Raw genomic sequence first — 27,699 nt, forward strand, 5'->3', positions numbered from 1 at the left:
GTGAAAGCATGGAGTCCTAACCACTGGACCACCAGGGATTTCCTGGGTCTAGTTTTAAAGTTGGGAAGTTACTAAGATATGTCTGGTCTAAACTTCTGATTGTAGGATTTAAATTAGAAGGAGGAATATATCCTGTACACAGGCAAAAGATACTGGTTCAAAAAGGTTCTGAAGAAGATCCCATTTGTGATTTAAAAAATATATATATAATTTTCATGAAGAAATAGTCAAGAAAATAGTTAAAATGTTAATGGTAACCTTAGTAATTTCATTTCATTTCGAAAATGATTACTTTCTATTTTCAACAGTGACAATAAATACATTTACATAGTATTACCCTGACAGTTGTCTATCTTCATCCTATTGTTGACACTAGTACCAATTTTTATTACCCTACCATATTACAGAAATACTGAGTCTAGAACCATATTTTAATCCAGATGAAAGAATCAACTTTAACTTTCATGTGTGACGCACATTGAGCTGCTCAGGGGAAAGCTGTGGTACATGGGTGCACACTGAAAATACAATACCTGGAAACCACAGGAAATAGTGAACTACAGAATTGAAGAATCTAAAAGTTATCAGTTTTACTAACATTAAGAAAAAAATGTAAGAAACAATTTAAGTATAAGTATAGTATCACTTACCATCTGTGTCAAAAAACATGCCTAATAGGATATCATCTGGGCCTTTCCATTGCTTTTGCAAAGTATCCAGTATAAAAGCATTTTCTTCTTCATTATGTATGCTTATCATGTCTGCTCCTGAAATTATTTTAGGGAGAAGAAGTCAGCATGTTCCCAAAATCAGTGAAAATCACATGAAGTATATACAAATTATACATTATTATAATACATTATATTTTACATCCTTTTTAAAAATTAAGCTTGAAAATATCATGCACACTTCTGAAGAGACAATAATATACTCATGAGAAAAATAAAATGATAATGTGATAAACTGAACAGAATCATACTTTTTTTTTTTTTTTTTTTTTTTTTTTTTTGCGGTACGCGGGCCTCTCACTGTTGTGGCCTCTCCCGTTGCGGAGCACAGGGTCCGGACGTGCAGGCTCAGCGGCCATGGCTCACGGGCCCAGCCGCTCCGCGGCATGTGGGATCCTCCCGGACCGGGGCACGAACCCATGTCCCCTGCATCGGCAGGCGGACTCTCAACCACTGTGCCACCAGGGAAGCCCCAGAATCATACTTTTTATTTCATTCACTTAGGGTTAGTAATCTCATAAACAACATGGAAAGAAAACATCATGGGAAGGCTGGAGCAGTAGAACACACTTCCTGCATCTCAACTTTTCACTACCCCTTCCTCTAGCAATCATGGCCCCTCCTGCCCTCAGTTCACAATTATAGGGAGGAGTAGCTCTGACCACACTGAGGAGAGCTGAAAACTACCAGGGCAACTTGCCAGAACAGTCCCAAGACCTAGTGAAGTTCAAGTAACAAGCGGTCTCTGACCTGCCTCACTTAACTGGCCACCATGTGCCTGCTGCCTGAAGCCTATGCCTTCCCATATTTTCCTCTGTGGTCGCCCTTAGGGAAGTCCTGGTTAGGGAAAGTGATAAAGGAGGTCCTTGGTCCTTGTTCTCATTGGATAGCTGATATTTCCTGGTACTGCCTCACCTGGTTTGAGTAAAGAGCAGCAGCCACATATATTTTATGTCTCACATTTTTTATCCTTTCAATCTATAAGCTACATAGCACCCTATAAAATATTAGCAGTAACTTCACTTTTCCCAGATATATTTAATCTTGTTTCTTAACCCAACAAAGATTCTCTTGCAAATTAAAAAAATCATTCCACTGTCTTAACTGGATAATACTTAGGAGAAAATGCTAATGGAGTTAGTTTCTCTCATGATATTGCATGTTTTTGCAAGTGAAGAATGAATGATGACATCAGAGCTTATAGCAACCAGAAATCTGGTGGGGAAGGTACATCTAACCCCTGGGAAAAATACATCCTTTCAGCTGTACTCAGCTAAGTGAGGAATAAACATCAAAATGTTTCTAAGAAACATGACTTTCCAGTCTCAGTAATTTTAGAAGTTAAAATTTTCATAATTTTCCAAGGAGAAGTCATTGATCCTAAACATTTTTAAAGTTATCTTGGAAGCTTTGGGTACTACAACTAATCCAGGTACTACATGGAGAGATGAGGAAGTCTTTCCTATCATTAAATTACATTCTTCCAAAATCATCCTGACTTAACAAAAACTTCCGAAAACTTGGGAATACTGCCTTGGATCAGTGGCCCTCCAACTTTAGTGTGCACCAGAATCCCATGGAGGGCTTGTTAAAACAGTGTTAGCTCCTACACCCAGAGCTGCTGATTTAGCTGGAGTAACATGGGGCCTGAGAATTTACATTCCTAACCAGTTCCCAGGTGACACTGGTGCTGCTGATCCAGGGAACACACTGAGAAATTATAGGAAACTTAAATAATAGGCTAGTGTATTTATTTATTTATTTTTTTATTTTATTTTATTTTATTTTTTTTTTTTTTTGCTGTACGCGGGCCTCTCACTGCCGTGGCCTCTCCCGTTGCGGAGCACAGGCTCCGGACACACAGGCTCCGCGGCCATGGCTCGCGGGCCCAGCCGCTCCGCGGCATGTGGGATCTTCCGGGATCGGGGCACGAACCCGTGTCCCCTGCATCGGCAGGCGGACTCTCAACCACTGCGCCACCAGGGAAGCCCCTAGGCTAGTGTATTTATGACACCACTCTAAAATCAGTAACTTATTGGTAATTAACAGATATATGGAGATGAGGAAGAGCCATTAGGTCATGACGTGGTAAGAAAATTTGTATTAGGCAATTACTTTCACATCTTTTAAAAGAGGCTTAAAAAATAAATTTAACTACAGGGGAAAAGAAAACTACAGGGCCTAAAATCTCCCCCCAGACAAACCATACTGTTACAGAAGAAAATCAAACTGGGCAGACTAAAGCTCTGTTATGAATAAAAAATAACAGGCAAACACCTTAATAGAAGAAAAAAAAATTGGTCTCAGACTGTTAAAAAGGCAGTAGACACGTATAGAAAACAAACTAGTGCGTACCAGTGGGGAGAGGGATGGGGAAGGGGGCAACATAGGGGTGGGGATTAAGAGGTACTATTATGCATAAAATAAGCTACAAGGATATATTGTACAACACTGGAATACAGCCATTATTTTATAGTAACAAAAAATGGAGTAAAACCTTTAAAAATTGTGAATCACTATATTGTTCAATTTGTAACTTACTTAGTATTGTACATCGACTACACTTCAATTAAAAAAAAAAGACAATTCACCCTCACGAAAGGAAATGTAACACAAGAAGTGTGTGAAAAATGCAATTTCACTGGTAAAAGAATGAAAATAAGAGTTTCAGACGTGCCAATTAAACAGTGCTGCCTTAGGGTGTAGAAAAATAGGAACTTATAAGTGGTTAGTTGGAGTAAAAATTAGTAAAAGCTTTTTGGAGACAATTTGGCAAGATGTATGCAAGGCAATCATTGGCTCTGCTCAAATAGGCACAATCATTGATGTTCATCACATTTACAACACTGGAAGATTGGAAATAATTTAATAACCAATATTAGAGGATTAAATCAATTATGGCATATCTATATAGAGGAACAGTGTACAGTTATTAGGAAATATGCATTCTATATTTACTGCCATGGAAAAAAAAATTTTTTTTTTTTTTCTGCAGTATGCGGACCTCTCACTGTTGTGGCCTCTCCCGTTGCAGAGCACAGGCTCCAGACGCACAGGCCCAGCGGCCATGGCTCATGGGCCCAGCCGCTCCGCGGCATGTGGAATTTTCCTAGACTGGGGCACAAACCCACATCCCCTGCATCGGCAGGCGGACTCTCAACCACTGCGCCACCAGGGAAGCCCTGGAAAAATATTTTTAAGGGAAAATGTAGATTATGGAAATATATGTACATATAGTATATATATGTATACATATATACATGTATATACACATATATATCAAATATTTATTAAAATATATCTGCCTGGGGGGTTGGAAGTCTAGAAGGATACTTACCAAAATGTTAATAGTCATTACATTTCCTTAGGATGGTACAATTTAGGGTAATTTTATTTTAAACATATTTGCATATGTGCTTTTCTATATAGCAACTGTGCACTAATCGTGTAATTAAGAACTTTTAAAAGAAAAGAAAAAATAAGACTGACCTTTAAAATACTTAATATTTTATTTATTTATTTATTTATTTTATTTATTTTTTTTGCGGCACGCGGGCCTCTCACTGTTGTGGCCCCTTCCCGTTGTGGAGCACAGGCTCTGGACGTGCAGGCTAGCGGCCATGGCTCATGGGCCCAGCCGCTCTGCGGCATGTGGGATCCTCCCAGACCGGGGCACGAACCCGCGTCCCCTGCACCAGCAGGCAGACTCTCAACCACTGCGCCACCAGAGAAGCCCCTAAAATACTTAATACTTTAATCCAAAGTTAGAATTCAGCAAGGTTCTCTCTCTCAGTCATAGCTCCATTTTTAAAAATGCTATGATGGTTTTCTTATCAGTTCTAGCTGCTATCACCTCCTGTTAAATGTCATACAGACTTTAATCTGTTTTACCCTCGTACTTACTTGTACTTAGTTGTGAAATGTAACCAAAATGCTATTTTAGAAAAATCCTCAAGGGAAATATTCAACTAGGTTATAGTTTAGGCTTAGGTGTTCAGAGATGAGATTTTCATTCCTTTCTCTGACCTTGTGTCAGCCAATGGAACTTGAATGATTTTTAACATGCAATTTAAGTAAATACTGTATAAACTTAAATTAATATGTCAGGAAAAAGGACACACTTTAATTTTCTTTAACAAATGATAGCATAAATCCCTGAAGAACACATGTACTCAAGCGAATTTTTTCTTTACAATGCATTACCAGTGATGCTACCTGCTGAGATGTAATTTGGGTCTTTAATTCTTTTTATGGCTAGTGACATAGCTCATACACATCACAAAAAGGAAAGATTGAAAATATTTATTTGTTCTATTATAATGAAAATATCTAAATCAAAGGTAAATGTTGCAAAATAAGAAAAATTTTAGCCTCTCACAATTATTTTCCTAGATGAACAATAACAGTACCCAAAATAAGTACAAGTAACATCAAGTAAATTACCACAAAGCACTGGGAATATTTCTAAATATAGCTCTCAGCAGTCCAAAAGGTAACAAGTCACCTATTTTCTATACCCCTAATTATAGGTTTAAGATAGGATTTTGTATACCTGTGAAGATTTTATAAATCCAAATGTAAATGTCCTAGTATTCCTTATGCTTTTCCTTCTTCATATATAGCAAACACTGAATTCATGTCCACCTACTGTTCTAAACCAAAACACTACCCTAGCCAAAAAAAGCAATGGTAATATTAACCAACTTTAGCTAATTTTCTGATTCATCAATGAAATGGATATTTCCAGAGTGGAAGCAAATGTAGAGGATGATCAAATAAATGATGAGATTAGCAGAAATGTATGAGAAATTTAAATCAAATCAGTAAGACAAACTGAATTTATAAATATTTAACTGGGAAAAAAGACATTTTTCTTTAGACACAAGATAAACTTTATAAGCAAATTTATATACAATGATTTAAAATTCCTAAGTGGATACTCTACTTGAACAAGTAGAGTTAATGGACTTCAAATAATCAAAAATCAGGCCTCAAAGTTGCTGGGTGTCTTCAATTTCATTTTGCTTCTTTTTCTAAAAAAATCATTAGCGGGCCTCCCTGGTGGCGCAGTGGTTGAGAGTCCGCCTGCCGATGCAGGGGACACGGGTTCGTGCCCCGGTCTGGGGGGATCCCATATGCCGCGGAGCGGCTGGGCCCGTGAGCTATGGCCGCTGGGCCTGCGCGTCCGGAGCCTGTGCTCCGCAGCGGGAGAGGCCGCGACGGTGAGAGGCCCGCATACCGAAAAAAAAAAAATCATTAGCAAATAAAATTAACTAGTTGTAGAGGAAGTCAGTCAACAAATATTAACTATGCCTCTGTAGAGTATGCAGTTGCTTAACTGCTGAAGTTAAGTGTTAAAGCTGGATGACGAAATCTGACCTTGTGGTTCATAAAAGCTAATAGGAGTACAGGAACATGTCTTTTCTTGGCTCTGAGCCTCCAATATAATTTGTTTATTGAAATCTGTGTTTATGTCCAAGTATACCTGACATAAATGTTTTTTTAAAAAGAGATAGGAAATAGTTGTGGGGGAAACACCATTTAAAAAAAATCTTGTGGACTTCCCTGGTGGCTCAGTGGTTAAGAATCCACCTGCCAATGCAGGGGACACGGGTTCAAGCCCTGGCCCGGGAAGATCCCACATGCCACGGAACAACTAAGCCCGTGAGCCACAACTACTGAGCCTGCGCTCTAGAGCCCGCGAGCCGCAACTACTGAGCCCATGCACCACAACTACTGAAGCCTGCGCGCCTGGAGCCTGTGCTCTGCAACAAGAGAAGCCACCGCAATGAAGAGTGGCTCCTGCTTGCCGTAACTAGAGAGAGCCCGTGCGCAGCAACAGAGACCCAACACAGCCATACATACATACGTACATACATACATACATACATACATACATATATAAATAAAAATCTTGGAAGACCAGCAAAATTCCTATTACTCCATTTCCTTGGAGTGAAACCATATTAGCATGTTGGAAATGTCTTGTTTTCAAAGAGCCAATGTTCAACACCATTTAGCAAGTCAGGAAAATATGTATTGAGTATTACATGGCACTTCACAGGATTTAAAATGGCTATGCCTACATTTATTCCTAAAGAAAACAATATGTACTGAGTAGTATGTGGCACTTAGGATTTAAAACTCCTATGCTTACATTTATTCCTTCTATAATAAGTGAATATGATTTTAATTAAAGCAATTTGATATTCTTCCAAAATGTTAATTGGTGGGTTGTCAGAAATTGTGTTTTTTAGATAAAGGGCATTTTTATTTTTTATTTATGTATTTTTTGGCCATGCCCTGTGGCATGCGGGATCTTAGTTCCCCAATCAGGGATGGAACCCATGCCGCCGGCATTGGGAGCGCAGAGTCTTAACCACTGGACATCCAGGGAAGTCCTAGTAAAGCACATTTTTAAATGCTGGTGTTATGAATATGCTTAAGACAAAATTTAATGAAATAAGAGATTTTTAGATCTCACACAATAATAAAAAGTACCTTTAAATAATCAAGGACTCTCATCTCACCATCATAGATATCTCAGTGGAAAAACATGCTAACTCACACCATCGTTTTAGTTTGAGCTGACAAGTATCACAATAAGAGGCTTAACAACAAGGATACACTTTGGGCCAAACAGCCAAATATATAAAGAGCACCCAAGCACACCTTTTTTAAAATGACATTTTTATTTAAAAGATTTCAAAATGTGAAGTTATATTTCTCAGAGAATACTGAGCATATCATGTAGCAAATACATAGCCTTTTTTTCATTTTTATTTAACGATATGCTTCTTTACCACAGTCTCACGTCACAGTCCCATGTAATCTAACTTCTGCCCCTACTGCATGCCTGAAACAGTACTTTCAGGTCAGAATAAGAGTGATTAAGAACGCTGGTCCTAAAATGAGACAGTCCCTGGTTTGAATCCTGGCTCTGCCAATGATTTCCTGTGTGACCTTTAACAAATAACTGAACTAGTTTTATTCTCTTGATAAAAGGAGGCTAGGGCTTCCCTGGTGGCGCAGTGGTTGAGAGTCCGCCTGCCGATGCATGGGACACGGGTTCGTGCCCCGGGCCGGGAAGATCCCACATGCCGCGGAGCGGCTGGGCCCGTGAGCCGTGGCCGCTGAGCCTGCGCATCCGGAGCCTGTGCTCCGCAACAGGAGAGGCCACAACAGTGAGAGGCCCGCGTAACACACACACACACACACACACACACACACACGCACACACAAAAGGAGGCTAATAATTTACTACCCGATAGGTTTGCTGTAATAATTAAAGCCAGTTAAAGTATATTATGTGTGTAAGAACAGTGCCTGACACAGAGTACTTACATTACATACACTCTGCTCTTGCTAAGGTTTTGTCACTCTGCTTTGGGCAGTGTGGTCCAACAACTGTCTTCCAGCTGAAGGGTATACCCCAATTCCACTGTTTGTGTCTTGCATATTATAGAATAAAAGCTGTCCAGTTATTACAAGGACCAAGGTGAAAGTGAGATACAACAAAACTATTTTTTAAAGAAATTAGTGAACACTCTTTACTGATCTGTGAAAAAACAAAATAGAAAAAGCTCCTTACCATGGTCAGTACACTGATTTCTGACATCCTCTATGCTTTCTACTTTGATGGCTTCTTGAAGAAAAATGTAACAACTGTCTTGGAACTGAACCCAGGTGGATGAAGGACAGTCTATGTGGAGAAAGAGATGCGCTATTAAATAACTTTAATTCCATGAATTCCTAAAGATAAAGATATTAGATATTAAGTTTTCACAGAAAAAAAAATGGCAATTTCCCTTGTTAATTTAGCCATAAGGCTCTTGGTCTTTGTTAAAATAAGAAATTGACTAGTGTGATAGGAATTTCTTTTTCACCATTGTACATGTGGGAAAAGGAAAATGTGCCACTGATTCCCTTCTGGTTTGACAGAGCAAAGTTACAAGGCTTTAGGTGTTTAGTAGTTCAGACATGTAAATTATAGCATATTACATATGCTAATAACCAAGGCAATAAACTATCAAGGAAGACAACCAATCAGAATTACAAGTTTTCTTTGAAGGTTATCTTTGCAGTATATAGTAAGAATTCAATTTCAAAAGTCTTAAGAGTCTTACAAGATCTTTTTGTTCAAAATATACTTTCAAGAACAGAGAAGAAAAGAAGTTGCTAGATTATGAATATTCAGACAAGTTTTCCTATTGCACAAGAAAACAAGATTGATGTTTTTATGAATGTTTTAATTTAACACTTCATCAAAGCAGATTCTTTGAACCAGTTTTATGAAACAGAACCATACTTCTTCCTCTATTGCTGTAGAGGGTCATCTCCTTCATCTCTGTCTTTTGGTGTTATTCATTATAAAGATGTGTATTTTTCAGCCTTGCCTCTGGAATTTCACTAGTTAGCATTAGAAGCAAAAGTAGGCCTGTTAAGACCTTGATTTCACTGGCCAGAATGGAGAAAGGATGTGAAGATTTTATTGAATTCCAGTGAATAAAGGAACATTAAGGCATTAACCTTCTATATTCTCTTAGGTCTGTATAGGGAAAATCACTTTTTACCTGTTTTTATTTTTGCGGGATCTCAGTTCCTCGACCAGGGATTGAACCCAGACCACAGCAGTGAAATCACCAAATCCTAACCACTAGACCTAGCGCCAGGGAACTCCCTGAATTACAATTTTAATATAAACAAGTAGAAGAATGGCTTACTACAAAGATCAGAATTGAACAATCAGCTACGTTAGTCTAAATTCAACAACCTCCATTTCACTAAGCTCCGAATATGGCAGAGCCCATTCATTGTCTCCAGTACTTGACCTCAGCTTCTTATACAGCACAGACTACAGGCCACCAAGCTACACTATCTCCCAGTCTGCCGGTGGCTTCTGGATAATGAAGTGTGAGCAGAAGTGAAATGTGCAAAAATATGCCTTTAAAAGGAAAGAGTGTGCTCCCTGGACCACACTTCCTCTTTCCCTCTGGCTAAAATGTAGCTAGCTATCTTCAATCAATCGTGTAAACAATGGAAACAGCCTAGGAATAACAGTAACAAGATAAAAGGATCCTAAGTGAAGCCAACATATCACACTCAGGTTGTAAAGAGAGAGAAAATAAACTTCGATCTTGTTAAGCCATTGTTAATTCAGGTCATTGTTATAGCAGCTGAATCAATAACCTAATTAATACAATGGCCTACTTAAAATTATCTCAATTTGTGAGTCATGAGTTTTTCTCTGGCCTCATACTGCTACATTTAGTGATTAAATCATCCAAGATGTACTAGCCTGAGGGTAGGCATCCCAAGATACAATCTATTTTGTATATAGGTTTTTTTTTTTTTTCCTTCCTGCTGTTTATAAATTCTTGTCTTACACATGTGACTACCTTGGTTTGAACTCCGGTAGGAATCTAGAACTTTCCCATTATGGTGGATTAAAGTTGGATAGGGATGTTTTAACAACAAGCACTTTGCTTTGCGAAAATGCTCACAATAAACCATTAATTTAAAAAAATCTCCCTATAAAAATATATCAGCAGTATGATTCCAATGTTTAAAAAACAAGGAAGTCTAAAATATCATGTATCACTTATACGTGGAATCTAAAAAAAGGGTACAAATGAACTTATCTACACAACAAATAGAGTTACAGATATAGAAAATAAACTTATGGTTACCAGGGGGTAATGGGGGGAGGGATAAATTGGAAGATTGGGATTGATATATATATACACTACTATATATAAAACAGATAACTAATAAGGACCTACTGTATAACACAGGGAACTCTACTCAATACTCTGTAATGGCCTATATGGGAAAAGAATCAAAAAAAGAGTGGATATATATATATGTATAACTGATTCTCTTTGCTGTACACCTGAAACTAACATAACTAACAAACTAACAACATTGTAAATCAACTATACTCCAATAAAAATACAAAAAATAATAAAGTAAAAGTAAATTAAATTTTAAAAAAGCAAGGAAGTCTAGAAAAGTTCAGGAATTGGAAAGGCATTTTGTAGGAAGAAGGCTCAGGAAGGGCCTGAAAACAAGGTGCTTGGTTGAAAGTCTGTATGTGGAGCAGACCCTTAGATCCTCTTCCTGAGAAGCAGTATTCAGCCATCTCGGTTTCTCTGTACACCTCTGCTGCCTTCTTTGAAAGTCTGGCCCTTACTCAGAAGAAAAGACTTTTATTCCTCCGTTTCCACTTCCAGACCATCAAACATTACTCACTGCTCATCCTTTGAGATTCAGGCCATCTATCTACTCCACTTTCTCTAAGACACCACCACTGTAATGTATTTTAACTTCCGCTTGTAATTTCATCACATAGTTCTTTCTCTTCGAAATCACCATCCAGTGGCCATGTAAAGTAGCAGAAGGAACACAACTTTGAAGTCAGACAGACCTGTATTTTTGTCTTGGTGGTGAGACCTTGGACACTTATTTCCTGTGTTTCCTCAGGCAAAAAAAGGGATAACAACCTCATTGGATTGTCGTTGTGAACATTAAGAGGCAACAAAACTGCACAGCACGGTGCCTAGTACAAGGAAGGTGCTCAAAATATTGTAGCTTTTATTAACTCTACCATCCTCGGCACCCTTCTCTAGAGAGAGTGACCTCTCTGAAAATAGGGGCTGAGCCTTATTTTTGAATCCCCAACACCTCAGATAGCTCCTTGGACTATAATAGGGACCAAAATATTTTGCTAAATGAATGAATGAATCCTATCTCCTCTACATCCTTAAATGGCTTAATTTATCATCCCTTCAGCATCCTCAAACACTCCCTTTGCAGTGTATTCATCTTTTCCTTCTAGAAGCATGCTGTTTCTTATACCCTGGAATAGAACTGGATTGACCTTGCTGCCAATTCTAACAGCGTTACTGGTACAGTTGGCCCTCGGTATCTGTGGATGTGGAACCCTCGGGTACAGAGGACCGACTGTACTATGCCACTTTATATAAGGTACTTGAGCATCCTCGGATTTTGATATCCACAGAGGGTCCTTGTACCAGTCCCCTGCAGATACCAAGAGACTATACTTTTTAAAAATTAAACTTTTTATTGAAATACAATATACAATGTGCAAATCATACATACCCATCTTGGTGAATCTGCATAGAATGAACATACCCATGTAATCATCGGTGAGATGAAGAAACAGACCATTAACCAAACCCGTTTGGTCCACTCACTTCCAAAGGTAATCACACCTAACTTCTAACACCACAGATTAGTTCTGTCAGTTTTTGAACTCTATAGTAATGAACACACACAGTATGTACTCTTTTGTGTCTGGCTTCTTTTGATAAACGTTACTTTTATGAGATTTATTTATGTTGTAGCATGTAGCTGTAGGTTCTTTCTCATTGCTATATAGTATTGTATGAATTTATTCATTCTGTTGATGAATGTTTGGGTAGTTTCTACTTTGTGGCCATGACAATATATGATGCTATAAATATCCTCTGCACATGTTTTGGTGCACATATGCATGCTTTCTTGTGGGTATATTTCTAGAAGTAGATTGCTGGGCCATAGAGTGTACATGTGTCCAGCTCTGGCAGATACTGCCAAACACTTTTCCAAAGTGGTTATAATCCTTTTAAACAAGTAGGCTTAAAAAAAAAAACACCCAGTTTGATAATCTTTGTCTTTTGAGTATTTCCATTAATATTTAACATAGTTATTGATGTATTTGAGTTTATATCTACCATCCTACTATTCATTTTCTATTTTTCCTATGTGTTTTATGTTTTTTTCCCCTTTGTTGTCTTCTTTTTGGATTATTAAACAATTTTATATTCCATTTTTCTTTTAGCTTATTAATTACACATTCTTTAATTTTATTTCTATAGTGGGTACCCTGAAAATTACAGCATGCAACCTTGATTTATTAGTAACTAAAATAAATTAGTACTTTTACCATTTCCTAGACAGCACTAGGATCTTACAGTAATTTAACTTCTCTTCCTTTGTGTTATGGTTGTATTACTATTTTGCATGGTCAATGTTCATTTAGTTTTAAACACATATTTACCTCCTCTGTTGCTTTTCATTCCTTCTTACATTTCTGTATTACTAATTGTAATAATTTTCTGTTTGCCTGAATAAACCCCTTTAATGGTAGGTCTACTACGAATTCCCTCAATTCTTGATTTTCTGTAAATGTCTTTATACTGCCTTCCTGTTTGAAGGATATTTTTGCAAATACAAAATTCTGGAATGGCAGCTTATCTTTCATTGAAGATGTATATAATTTTACTGTTTTGGCTTCCATCATGCCTATTGAGAAATCAGGTATTAGTCTGATTGTTACTCTTTGATGGCTGCTTTCAAGATTTTCTTTGTCGTCTTTGGTTTTAAGTAGTTTGACAGTGGTATGCCTAGTATTTTTTTTTTAATCCTGGTAATAATGTAATGCAGTTATTGAATCTGTGGGTTTATTTTCACTGTTCACTTTTGGAAAGTTCTTGGCCATCATCACTTCAAATAATGATTCTCCTCCATTTTCTTTCTCCTCCCTTTCTGGGACTCAAAATACATATATGTTAGATTTCTCACCATGTCCAATATGTTCATTTTGCTCTTTTCTATTTTTAATACTTTTGGCTCTCCATATCATAATTTTGTTCTTTCTGGTTTACTAATCTACTCTTCAGTTTTAACAAATCTGCTATTAAACCCATCTACTGAGTTCATAATGTCAGCTATTTTTCAGTTATAGAATTTCAGCTTGTTTGTATTTTTATAGATTCTGAGTCTCTGGTGAAATTCTCAATCTTATAAACATTCTCGAACTTATTACGATTATTTTATTTTTTATTTCTTTATTTTTTATTTTATTGTTTATTTGATTGCACAGGCGGGCTCCTTAGTTGCGGCACATGGGCTCCTTAGTTGTGGCTCATGGGCTCCTTAGTTGCAGCTCGCTGGCTCCTTAGTTGCAGCATGCATGTGGGATCTAGTTCCCTGACCAGGGATTGAACCCGGGCCGCCTGCATTGGGTGCGTGTAGTCTTAACCACTGCGCCACCAGGGCAGACCCTATTACGATTATTTTAAAGTTCATTTTTGAAAACTCTAATTTCTGGGTCACCTGTTGGTCTGTTTTTATTTTCCCTGCTTTGGCCTGTTTCTTATTATGCCTGGTAGTTTTTGTTTTTGTTTTTGTTTTTTTTTTATATCAAATACCAGATACTGTGCAGGAAAAATTGCACAGTATCTGGTATTTAATATTTAAAATTAAAAAAAATTGCAGAGGCTCTAGAGGATGTCATTCTCCCCTAGAAAGGATTCTGGTAGGCATCTGGAGTATTGAAGATTATGTTAATACAATCAAGGGTGGAGTCCACCTGAGGGGGATGTTACAGCCTTTGTGAGGCCCAATATCCATGGATTCCAACTGAAAGCCTGGATATTAGCTAAAGTCCCTCCCCTCTGGCAAGTAAAAACTCAAATTTTTGTCTCCTTACACCATGAGAATGCCAAAAACTCTCCTCTGCTTTTAGCTGCTTAAAATTTGGGCAACTCTCCTAAAGGGAAAAGTAGTGCACAGAATATTGGGCTCGCATCAACGAGTTGCCTTAGCAGCTCTCTGATGCCTGCGAAAACCATTATTATGGAATTTTATTTAGATTTTCCAGTTGTTCTTAGTGGGAGTGTTAGTATCCCACTCCACTATAGCCAGAAGCAGAATTCCCTCTTTCACATTTTTAAGCAAGTTATCAATAAGTGCTACCATCATCCATCTAAAAATCGTTTGCTGAGCAACTCCCATATGTCAGATACAACGGTCAGTGCTAAGGAGTAAGGATAAAAGGATTTAAGGGGAATGGGTCCTACACTTGAAGTGCTCAGTCTGATAGGAGAGTCAGACACATATAAATAACAAAGGTGTGAGAGGTTAAATGCTATAAGACTACAGATGAAAAAGTAATAACTTGTAGAGTAAGGAACTATTTCAAAAAGGAGACAATATTTGAGCTGCAATTTGCAGGACAAATGACTTTACCATGTGGAAAAGGAAAAATAAAAAGAAATCCCAGGCAGAGGGAACACCATAAAAAGCACAGTGACAGGCACCTAGTAAGGAGTCAAATATTTGTTGAATGGGTGAACTAAGCAGGTCTCTCCCTCCCCACACTTCTGCGACCAGATGTTTTATGTATTAAGACGTGATAGAGAAAAGAAAAGCAATCATTTCCAGAATGAAACTCAAATCGAAAGTCACAAGGGCACATACTCTGAATTGCAAACTTTGACTTTTTTTTCTTCTCCTATTTTCTTCTGGTTCCCTTTGTTGCTTTTTCTTTAGCCTTATGGAATTGAAAAAAAAATGCAAATGGAAACAGACTCCATTACCACATTTAAGGACACCTGAAACACCTTTATAAAGTGAAACACTGGAAGTCTTGAACCACGGGTTAACAAATGCCCTCTTGTATCATTTCTAGTCAAAACTATACATAGGATTTTGTACTGACAATAAATAACTCAAGAATATAAAAAAATTTTTTTTTGAAATACTGTTTAAATGGAATAAAGCATGTCTATTAAGTATACAAAAATATAATCAACACCAAGTGAAGTGAAATTTATAAATTATTTCTTTGTGTACTTGTAGCTCTTAGGCTTTATAATTACAATGAACTCTGATCTCCAAACCATCTACGAAGTATATTCCTTTTTCAGTAGCAACTCGTGGGTCAATTCTCCATGAAATGTCCAACCCTCACCTTCCCATAACCTCTGATCCCTCTGAACTTCTACAGGACTTTGCACTATACAACATGTAAGAGGTCTTTTCTGGTTATAAAGACTAAAGACTTGTTCAGGTTACCCCAAATAATAGAGATGTTTTGCAAGGATACTTGGGGTAATAAGAAATCTGAGGATACTATCCCAGCAAATAGGCCTCCTAGGGTTCTTATATACCAGGTACCCACTAGGTACCCCTACGTAGCTTAGAGTAGTCAGCCTTTGATATAGGAAATTATCCTTATTTTGATTAGTTATGGCTTGGATGGTGAGCATAACATGGAACAAACCATGGCATAAGAACCGTAGGAGGCCATTCTTGGAAAAGGGGCTGTGTTATCCTTTGATGACTAACACACATTCATGTGCACTGATAAATCCTGCTCTTCTTTATGGTAGTTATCTGATACTTATCCTGTTTTCCCAATTGGACTGTTAACTGCATGACAACAGAGATCATATCTTAAACCTGACTTGTACCCCCAATAATAACTATGATAGAGTTTTATACATAACACAGATAGCCTGCAGAGAAATGGGACAGTGCAGGGTTCTGATTAAGCACATTAAGCTATGGAGAAAAGTCTGGCTCTGACTACATGACCTCGGGTATGTTACTTAACTGTGCTCCAATTTCCCTATTTGTAAAATGGGGATGATAACAGTACCTATCTCAGGGAGTTGTTGTGAGAAAATTGTTTTAGGTGCTAGGGATTCCACAGTGAACAAAAAGGAACAAAAATCCTGCCATCCCGGAGCTTATATTCTAGTTGAGGCAGATATATGAAGGCAAGATAAATAGGTAAAATAATATGTTAGATGGTATTTTTTTTTTTTTTTTTTTTTTGCGGTACGCGGGCCTCTCACTGTTGTGGCCTCTCCCGTGGTGGAGCACAGGCTCTGGACGGGCAGGCTCAGCGGCCATGGCTCACGGGCCCAGCCGCTCCGTGGCACGTGGGATCCTCCTGGACCGGGGCACGAACCCATATCCCCTGCATCGGCAGGCGGACCCTCAACCACTGCGCCAACAGGGAAGCCCTGGTATTTTATTTAGATAGTACATTAGCAATCTATTGCTATGTAACAAATTAGCAACTTAAAACAATAAAAACCTTTATTATCTCACACAATTTCTCTGCATCAGGAATTCAGAAGCAGCTGCTTAGCTGGGTGATTTTGGCTTGGCATCTCTCATAAAGTTTCAGTCAGGGTTGCATCTATCTGAAAAGTGAACTGGGGCTGGAGGATCAGCCACCAAGTGAGTAGGAGCTGGCTGTGGGTAGGAGGTCTCAGTTCCTCACCATGTGGACTTCTCCACATGGCTGCTCAAGGGTCCTTATGACATGGCAGGTGGCTTCCCTAAGAGCAAGTGATTCAAATGAGAACAAGGTAGAAGTGCAATGTCTTTTACAATCCAGCCTTGGGAGCCACTCTCCATTATTTCCACAGTGTCCTGTTGGTTATACAGGATACAGGTCAGCCCTATTCAGTGAAGAGTATGAATCCCAGGAGGCAAGAATCTTTGGGGCCATCTTGGAGGCTAGCAACCACAGATAAGAGATGCCAGGTCCTGACTGTAGGGTGGGGGCTGGGGTTGAAGTTGTAGAAAGGTGTCCAAGGAAGACGTCATTCTAAAGGTGACATATACAAAAAGAGATCTGAAGGAGCTGAAGGAAAAGAGCCAAGTACTTATCTAGGTCACACAGGCCTCTGAGATGGGAATGATTGTGATGATTATGATAACTGACGAAGCCCCTTGTAGAATAATTCAATAAGCAATATGTGATAAGACAAGAAAAAGCCCCCAAACCCAAAAATAAGAACAAAAAGCTATAGGCAGAAAAGCAGAAAACAAACCGTTAACTTCATATCCTTACAACTTTCAACTGTTTTTTCCTTAGGCTCATTTTCACATTAGCAATGAACTCCAGTTAATGTAGCACTGAACCCTTCTTCTCATGCTACCAGTCAGAGTGTCTGCCCCAGAAACAAGCTTTAAGCACTACTCAAGACATACATTTTTACTTTGGGAGAAGAGTGTTCCAACAGAGGCTGATACCTCTTGTGAGGGAACTTACTGAGGTTCACGCACTTCATGAGCAGAAAGGCTAAACTAAGTCTTTTTCAATGCTAAGTACCTTTGCTATAATCCTGTTACAATGAAAAACCTGTCTCCCCAAAGTACTGCCATAAGTTTTCAATTACGGGTTCTGTAATGTTTTCTAGAAAATATATTTCAAGAAACATCCTTGGGTCAAAAAAAAAAAAAAAAAAAATCCTGCCCACAAGGCTCTCTCCAAAGTGCTTTTCTGTTACTCTTGCTTCTTCACAGCTGCTGAAAGATAGGTTGTTATTAATAACGCACCTAAATGACTCTTCACGGATTGTATGATTTTATAATTCTATGGATTTAATATGTACAGAAATTTAGGAGCCTGATGAAAATTTTAAAAGCTTGTACTTAAGTCCAAAAGTTTCTAAGTAGATCCTCCGCTTAAAATTATCATGTGCTAAAAGACTAAAATGGCAGAGCCACAAGAATGTTTTGCATTACCAGTCAGCTCTAATGGAAATCTCTGTTCCCTTGTAATTAATTTTTTTAAAGAACCAGGCACAGCATAAGAGGAAGTGATCCTTGGGACAGACTTGTTCTGAATGTTAACAAAGGTGGCAAGATTGTACTTTTTTTTCCTTGTCAATAATAAGACCTTTGCCCCTCTCCTATTAGACATGAGTCAGTCACTTACCTTCCGCAAGGGCAGAGGAAGAGGAAGAAAGAAGCGCTGGTTATTACCTTTATTAAGTATGTAAGAGGACATGGTGTTCCAGGCCCCTGATAATCCGGAGGGCCTGGGCTGCAAGATATCCCTGAATTGTAAGGAAATTCAGCCACTCTGACACTCAGTTCCCTCTCCACGCTATCCAACCTAGCTTCCAAGATGTCCACCCCCATCTTCTCCCTTCACGTCCCTTCTCAGAAAAGCTGTCATGATTTTTATCCATAGAATGAGGGTGCCAGTGTTTCTCTGCACCTTTCTTACTGGGCAACACTGGTCCATTTTCTTACAGATGCAATCTCAAGATTTGTCCTCAAAGTCTAAAATAATCTTAAATACTTGATATGTATAATAAAAAATTGTGGACAGCAACCCCGTTGCAAAACTAATTTTCAACACGTAAGCACATTTCTAAAAGCTTCTCAACAATGAAAGAAGTCCTGAAATAATACCTAATTACTATTTCACTTTTTCATTGGAAGGCAAATAAACACTTACTAACATTTCAAAATTTACAATCTGAAATAATTTCCCCTGAAACATCACTGTGCCGTTTACAAGGGCCAGAAAAAGTCACATCAACAGATTAAGGTGACTTAATGCTTTAAATTCAATTATGAGATGAGTTCACGGGCAGAAGTAAAAATAATTTGAAGGAAACTGCAATCCCATTATCGCCCCCTACTTCTTAAATCATTCATCTAAATTTTTTTGTCCTTTCATTATAAATTAGAATAAAGTACAGAGACACTTTTCAAAACAAAACAAAACAAAAAATCCACAAGATAGTAAAGTTTCTGCTGTTATGGAGCTCCCTTGGTAAGGGGAGCGAAAAGCAAGAAGACAGTGAAGAAACGAGATTCATTCCGAGAGAATTCAGTGCTCTGAAGAAGAGAAAACACGGGGATGTGATAGAGAAGGTGGCATATGAACAGAGCTCTGAACGATATGGGGGTGGGCAGCCATGCCAAGGACTGGGGAAGGGGAGGGGGGTCTGGGCAGAAGAGCCAGGAGGTGGCTGAGTCCCTAGAGGTCATTGTGGATAAAGAGTGAATAGCAGGAAGGGCCGTAAGAGGTGGTGTCAGGGAAGGAGGCAGAGTATTGTAGGCTCTGGCAAATCAAAGTGAGAAGCGGCGCAGTGACCACAGAATGGGGTTTCCTCTAACATGCTTGTGTTCACTTATATTCACGCTGCCCACAGGAAACCACTGACCCAAGAAACAGATACCGATCATGTACTATGTACAAAAAGTGCCGTTACAGAAGAACTTTTTAAAAGGGATGCCATGGAACCTTACTCAGGTATTTTTTGTTCACTGTGATTTTTCAAGATACTATCTAAGAACAACACAAGATCATTTACACTAATAAACTACAAAATAACAGAGAACAATAACAATAATTTCCATTTCAGTATTACATTTATACTTTATGCAACACCCTAGGAGCTTTTCTGTTAAGACCTTGCCATTCAGCAAATTCCTTGAAAAGCTCTTTCTTTACTTAGTTCTAAGCCAAATGTGATTCCTGATCTTGTCTGGATAGACTTGTGAAGTATGATGATAAAACACATAGTTTTTCAGCCCTGTGTTATCAACATGTATGGGAATGTGCTCAGTAACCATACACATCAACAGATATAAAGTAGCACTCGTGACATAATTTTCTAGTTGCAATAATTACCCTTCACTTCGTATGAAGAGAACAAGGGAAAACCAAGATTCACCATGCCTGGAATAGGTGCTAGACATGGAGTTCTCACTGAATGCTCACTACAGCCCTATGGGTATTATCTCCATTTTACTGAAGTGCAATGACTTGCGCAATTCGATCAAGGCCACAGAGTCTGTACCTAACTCCAAAGCTCACGCTCCTTCAAATTAATCCTTCAAACCTCCTGAGAGAAGCTGATTAATTAATAGCAATCATTTATTCGACAGGCACTTCTTCAGCTCTTGAAAAGTCTATTTAACCATACTGGACTTATAAAAGGAAAAAGAACAAAACTTTCCAAAGATAGTTTTGAGACAGGCTGGGACCTGGGACCCTTTGCTGCAGTGCTTGCACCTGGACAAGCGTCTCCTCCAGCAACAGAATGCAAAGAAACTATAAGAGACTAAAAATAACTGCACACATGCACAGTTGGGGCAAATTATGAGCAACAAGATACAAAAAGATCAAAACCCAACTGCCACTTCTGAGCTGCCAGGAGCAAAGGCAGGGTACTGCGCATGATCCCTGCACACAGCACACCAAGGGGGTGGGCAGCCCACCTAAGCAACCTCTCCAGCCACCCATGTCAGCTCCTACCCTCAACCCCACTTAGGGGATCGGCTCGTCCCCACTTAGGGAGCAAGCAAGGGCACTTGTTACTTGTTCTCGCTCCCTCACGCTGCAGCACGAGTCCCTAATAAAGCCTCGCCTGAATTCCTCATCTGGCCTCGTCAATTTCTATTAAGGCGCCCAAGAGCCCAGGTGGGTAACAGCCTGTCTTCCACTGATGATCAAAACAGCTTCTCTTAAAAAGAGAGATACCACGCAATCTAGAAACGGACTTTTAAAAAAATCTGACAAGAAAAGTATTTGTTTTACTGAGCCTGACATATGAAGGCGCAGCAACCCAGAGGGTGGCTTAAATGGGCGTTTAGATGTTACTGGCAAACATACGGAGGGCGTGCATAAGGACGGATTCACAGAATCTCTAGTCCAGCCTTGTTTTGGACAAAACGGATGTGCTCAGTCTCAACAGTGTGAAACTCTTGTTTCTGCTCCTCCATAGGCAGCAGATGGCATAACTGGTCATAAATGCTGGTCGACAAAAGGTGTCAGGATAGGACCTTTGAGTTTGTAAAAAAAAAAAAAAAAGCAACTTCTGAGCTGCTTACTCTACTGCTGCCCTCAATACTGAGATCCTTTAATATATTCCCGTCTGTCAGCAGGCTTCTAGAAGGAATTTATAAAATGGCAGTGAAATTCACGGGGGGGGGGGAGCCAAACTCTTGCATAATCACTTTATTCAAACCCACGCAAGTACTCACTTAGTTCTTGTTTATTTTGCTCCTTAATTCCTGGAATTGTTCAATCAATAGTGATTTTGGATGGAAGTCTTTCCCCAGAGTTTCCCCCATCATTTTTGACATGTTTGCAAGAGAAACTTGTTTAAAAAAACACAAAACATTCAGGAGAATTGTCCATTTTCCTCACGATTCATTTTGGAAATGACTGACTAATCAAGAGTAATTTTTCAGATGTCACTTGCACAACAGCAGACTGGACTTAAAGATTTTTAAATCACACGACTTAAGTGGAATTCAGGCCTCGCCTGTTCTCGTCCCACTTCCATTCGGGGTTATTTGGCTGAACTGTTTTCCTGTTTCGACAACTTGAACACCAACCAATTGGTCAAACAACGCCGAGAGCAAAAGAGGGCCAGCTTCCTCCCACCCCGCGTCTCCGCCGCTCACGAGCTGAGGGCATCACCGCAGCCAACTTCCCCACTTCTCCTTTCAGCCCCAAATGGCCCTGAAACTATGTTCGTCCTGGGGCTCGAAGTCCCTCCGCTCTCCTGTCAATTAGCGCCGTTTGGGACCCCTGCTCGCGAGTGGGGTCTGCGCCGAGGACGTGGACGCGGCGGGAGACGAAGGGCGCTCTCGGGTCCCCGGCGACCCCCTCCCCGGCGGCGCTCTTTCGGAACCCACCGAACGCGGAGGAGGCGGGGGGTGACCAGACGCCAGGGCGCACGGGGGCGCGCGGGGTGGGCGTACAGGGGAGCGCGACATGCCCGTCGAGTTGCAGCCCTCGGCCGCGGAGTGGGTGGAGGGTCTCCGCCGGGCGGCGGGAAGGCGGTCGCTCCGGGCCCGGGCTCCCAGGCCGAGGAGGGGGCGCGGCAAGAGGCCAGCTTACCCGCGGCGGCGGCGGCGGCGACTGCGAGGCCCAGCAACGGCAGCAGGAGAGCGGGCGGCGCGGCGTGGGGCATGACTGTGCTGCGGGCCCGGCGCGCGCGCTGCTCGGAAGTGCGGAGCCGCCGCCCGACCCCTCCCACCCGCGGCCCCTAACCCGCCCGAGTGCCCGCCCGCGCTGCCTTCCGGCCGGCGCTCCGGCTCTCCGTGATTTTTAACACTTGTCATCTGAACTGAAATAAATTCAGCCTCTCAAAAATGTTGCCAAAGTAGTACAAGGAATTTCCGTAACCCTTCAGCCAGCTTTTCTAAATATTAACGTCGTATGTAACTCCAGTACAATGAGTCAAAGCCAGCATATTAACACGGGTGTAATACTGTGGACTAATCTACAGCCGTTATCACATTTCACCAATAGTCCCTCTGATGTTCTTTTTCTGTTCTAAAATCCAAGCCAGGGTCATACACTGTTGAGATGTGACGTCTCCTCAGTCTCTTTAATGTGGGACAGTTCCTGTGTCATTGCTTATCTTTCACCATCGATCTGGACACAAGTTTAAAGAGTACTGGCCAGTCGCTATGTAGAATGTCCTTTAGTTTCGGTTTGTCTGATGTCTCTTCCTGAGGGAGATTAGAAGAACAGGATTCAGGTTACGTTTTTGTTTTGTTGTTGTTTGTTTGTTTTCTGGCAAGAGTACCACAGAAGCCATATGCCCAGCCCAGGAGGACCATGTCATTCTGTCTCATCACTGGTGATGTTAACTTTGATCCCTTGGTTAAAGTGGTGTTTGTCTTTTGGACCTAATGGTCAGAAACCTTTTCAAAGGCTCTTCTCTCAGTGGACTGTGGCCCTCAGACAGCTCTTCTCTGTCTGCAGCTCCTGGATTAAAGGTCTTTAAACTACGCTTGTACGGCCCTTGGAAGGAACCAACTCTGATGGATACCTTGATGTTGAACTTCTGGCCTCCAGACCTGTGACACAATAAATTTCTGTCGTTTAAGAAAAAAAAAAAGGAAACCACCCATACTTGTTATTATATGTATAAACTATCCAACTGTAACTCCACTAGTGAGTGTCTCTGGAACCAGACAATCAAGGCCAGGCAGGCTGCTTGTTTAAACCCTGACATTGTCTCATGTCATTACCAAAAGAGTGTTTTAAAATCAAGTCTAAACTCTATAAACACAAACAACTCCATTTTAAAATGTACAAATGAGCTGAACAGACACTTTGACAGAGAAGATACACAGATGGCAAAAAGCATATGAAAACATACAACGTCACATGTCACTAGGGAATTGCAAATTAAAACAAGATACCACTACACACCTATTAGAATGGCTTTTAAAATCCAAAACACTGACAATACCAAATGCTGATGAAGATGGAGAGCAAAACGAACTCTCATTCATTGCTGGTGAGAATGCAAAATGGTACAGCCACTTTGGAAGACACTTTGCAGCTTCTTGCAAACTAAATATACTCTTACCATATGATTCAGTGATCATGCTCCTTGGTATTTATCCAAACAAGCTGAAACCTTACATATTCACAAAATTTAAAAAATATTTTATTTATTTTTAAATTTTAATATTTTATTTAAAAATTTTTAAAAATAATTTATTTATTTATTTATTTATGGCTGTGCCAGGTCTTAGTTGTGGCATGCGGATCTTAGTTGCAACATGTGGGATCTTTAGTTGCAGCATGCAGACTTCTTAGCTGCGGTATGAGGACTCTTAGTTTCGACCTGCACGTGGGACCTAGTTCCCTGATCAGGGATTGAACCCAGGCCCCCTGTATTGGATTACCCACTGGACCACCAGGGAAGTCCCTATCACAAAAATTTATATGTAGATATTTACAGTGGCTTTATTCATAATTGCCAAAACCGGGAAGCAACCCAGATATCCTTCAATAGGTGAATGGATAAATAAACTGTGGTACATCCAGACAATGAAATATTATTCAGCACTAAAAAGAAATGCACTATCAGTCCATGAAAAGACATGGAGGAACCTTAAATGCATATTGCTAAGTGAAAGAAGACAATCTGAAAGTCCATATACCCTGTAATTTTAACTTTATATTTTGGAAAAGGCAAAACTGTGGTATCAGTAAAAGATCAGTGGTTGCCAAGGGTTGGGGGAGGTGGGAAGGGAGGCATGAAGAGGTGGAGCACAGAGAACTTTTAGGGCAGTGAAGCTGTTCTGTAAGATACTATAATGGTAGACACATATCATTATACATTTTTCAAAACCCATAGAATATACAACATAAAGATGAATCCTAATGTAAACTATGGACTTTAGTTAATAATAATGTATCCATACTGGATCATCAGTTTTACCAAATGTCCCACACTAATGCAAGATGCTAATAATAGGGAAACGTGGGGAGAGATAAGGAGGTATATGGGAACTCTCTGTACTTTCTGCTCATTTTTAAACCTAAGACTGCTCAAAAATTAAAGTTTATTCTAAAAGATCAAGTCTAACCTTTTCCAATCCTTTCTAACCCTTTCCATTCCTCTAATAGTCCAGTCGGAAATGGAGTGATTGCACCAAGGAAATCTATCTGACCAAAGGGGTCTATAAGGAGAGTCACAGAATGTTAGAGGTGGTAGGGGCCATCTTCATTTACTGATAAGGAAACTGAGGTCCAAAGAAGGGACATCACTTAGCCACAGGCACACAGTGAATGCCAAAAAATGAACCAGAGCCCAGGTCTTCTGCTGGACTCTCCCACCCTCTCCAGGTTCAGTCTCTCTTGCCAAAGTATCAATGTCTTGCTCAACTTATTCATGTCCATCATTCCTCTCAGACTGTCAATAATGGGTTTATATACTAAACTCAAATCCAAAGCAAATCCTTCCAAATGTACACAATGTTTATTAAATACAAAAACATCCGGATTCTGGACACTTCTGTCCTGCTAACTACACAAGTAAAATGAACAGCTCTATGCAGTCATGTATTTGGAAAAGTCATCTCCACCCCCCACCTCGGGCACCAAAGCATATTGTATCAATGTGGATTACTTTGTGTGAAAACTAATTGTCATATAATGGTTAGATTTACCATAGAAGTAGAACCTTAATGAATCAACATCATTTAGGCAAATAACCCATTTCAGCAGTCTTTTATTTTTAAGTCATTTGAACTAAGGGAAGACATATTTTCCCCACTGTTAACTCTGATGCATACTTCCTCATTTTTTTATGCTAATATGACAAAACAGACTACTTAACCACGTCTGCATGGAATAATACACTATTTTATCAAAATCTCTCACTATGATGTTCTACTTTCCAGTTACGCCTCATACCTTTTATTTTTCCTTCTCTTTCACTTCTCTTTGACCTCATTCCAGACTCCAATCCCTTGACTTCATTTTTCCTGGCCTTTTATTTCTCCCTTCTTCATCGAGCCTGGATACCATACCCTCCCTTGTTTCTCTGTTGCATCCACCTGGCCAACTCTGACTCCTGGGGTCTCTTCCTTTTTTCCCTTTTTCAAAATTAAAAAAAAAAATTAAAACTTCCAGCTTTATTGAAATATTTTGAAATATAATTGACATATAACCTTTTGTAAATTTAAGGTGCACAGTGTGTTGATTTGATGTATATTGCAAAAGGATGACCACCATAGCGTTCCATCTTGTCACATAATTACCATTTCTTTTTTGTGGTGAGAACATTTAATATTTACTCTCAAAGCAACTTTTAACTATATTACACAGTATTGTTAACTATAATCACCATGCTGTATATTCCTCAGAACTTATTCATCTTATAACCGGAAGTTTGTACCCTTAAACCACATCCCCCCTTTTCCCCTACTCCCACCCCTGGTAACCACCATTCTACTCTCTATGAGTTTGGTTCTTTTAGATTCCACATATGAGTGATATCATACATATTTGTCATTCTTTGTCTGACTTACTTCACTTAGTATAATGCCCTCCAGATTCACCAATATTGTTGAAAATGGCAGAATTTCTTTCTTTCTCATGGCTAAATAATATTCGTGTGTGTGTGTGTGTGTGTGTGTGTATCACATCTTCTTTATCCATTCATCCATTGATGGATACTTAGGTTGTTACCATACCTTGGCTATTGTGAATAATGCTGCAATGAACATGGGAGTGCAGTTATCTCTTCAAGATCCTGTTTCCATTTCCTTTGGATATACACCCAGAAGTGGGATTGTTGGATCACATGGTAGTTCTATTTTTAATTTTTTGAGGATGGGGTCTCTTCTTTCTTCTTCTTAGTCTCCTTTCCCTCAGTTTTAGTGAAGTAGCTGAGGGCAGGTAGAGGAAATCTATTAATTCTCTTGATGCTTGCCTCTACTAATATATGGCTTTTAATTTCATCTGGGCCCAGTAAGCCTCTTCTGCAATCTTTTTATTTTGTCTTGCTCATTCTCCTCTCTCATTCCCCACACAGAATATTTCAAATTTTTTTATTATGCTCTTCACGCTGAAACCCCATTTGATACTTGTCTTTCTCGGCAGAAAACCTCACCTTCTACTCAATAGGAAAATAGGGGCCATCAGGTGTAGACAAACGTCTTCAAATACTTATCTGCTCTCCCCTTCCCTTTCACACAGGTCTTTCTCTTTTGTCCTCAGAGAGGAATGCATGCTTCCTCCCATCCCATCCAAACCTAGTTCCTCTTTATGTGGGTTTAGAACTGCCCCTCTCATCCCATCTTCTCCAAGATTTTCTTCCATTAATGACTCCCCATCTCTCCCCAGCATCATCAACTTCTCTCTGTCCATCGTTTTTAGTTTTTGGTGTGTTTTGTTTTCTTTCCTCTATGCTTCTCAACCTGTGAATCTCTTTCTGCTCTCCTTTGGGAAAAAATCTTCTTCAACTCTCCTTCTCTCTCTAGCTATGGCCCATCTCTACATACTTCTCAAGATTTCATGTTCTCTATTTCCTAATTTCCCTTTCATTTTTCAGCTCACTCCCATCTGGATTCTGGTGATCTCCTGCATTTCCATTGGTTAAAATCACCAATGTTTTCCTGATTCCTGGATTCCAGTTTTATCTGACTTTGGCTCTTTGTTGTTTAGCAATTGGAGCAATATTGACTTGACCTTACATTGTATTAAGAGGGTATTTGGCCAGGGAACCAGATACCCTCTTAGGATTTCTCAGGACTGACATCAACCCACATAAGGTCCCTGGGGAGGGTCCTGGGCTGGGCACTGCTGAGCTCCCTTGTTGTGAGATAAGTTAGGTCTAGATAACTTTAGACCAAAACAGAGGGGGAGTCCTCCTCTGTGAATTTCAGGTCCCCTAGGCCCAGGAACGGGAAAAATGGGATGAAGAGGAAAGGCTGATGAGGAAGACCAGTGAAGAGCCTCATGCAGATAATCCAGGAAGCAAAAAAGGATAGAGGTCTGAATTAAGACAGCTGGCAATGGAGATAACCAGTTCATGAGAAGTGTGGGAAAAAACTGACAGAATTGTTGGATTAGAGAGATGAGAAAGAGAGAATTTAT

General features: G+C 39.7%; 1 protein-coding gene across 2 annotated transcripts in view; it reads right to left on the bottom strand.

Annotated features, from left to right (window-relative positions):
• The window catches only part of LOC132494636 (CD302 antigen), a 131,399-nt gene that overhangs the window by 7,992 nt on the left and 95,708 nt on the right, over nt 1-27,699 (bottom strand). Inside the window, exons 1-3 of one of the 2 annotated variants that reach the window (XM_060105773.1) lie at nt 22,189-22,318; nt 8,320-8,430; nt 651-767 (exon numbers count right to left, since the gene is read on the bottom strand). In XM_060105773.1, the coding sequence (XP_059961756.1) occupies nt 651-767; nt 8,320-8,430; nt 22,189-22,261 (301 nt within the window). In that variant the 5' untranslated portion in view covers nt 22,262-22,318. Of the gene's footprint in view, nt 1-650; nt 768-8,319; nt 8,431-22,188; nt 22,319-27,699 lie in introns of those variants that run through there. The other variant, XM_060105774.1, reaches the window with a different exon arrangement.

Source organism: Mesoplodon densirostris, chromosome 8, assembly GCF_025265405.1.
Source record: "Mesoplodon densirostris isolate mMesDen1 chromosome 8, mMesDen1 primary haplotype, whole genome shotgun sequence".
NCBI lineage: Eukaryota > Metazoa > Chordata > Mammalia > Artiodactyla > Ziphiidae > Mesoplodon > Mesoplodon densirostris.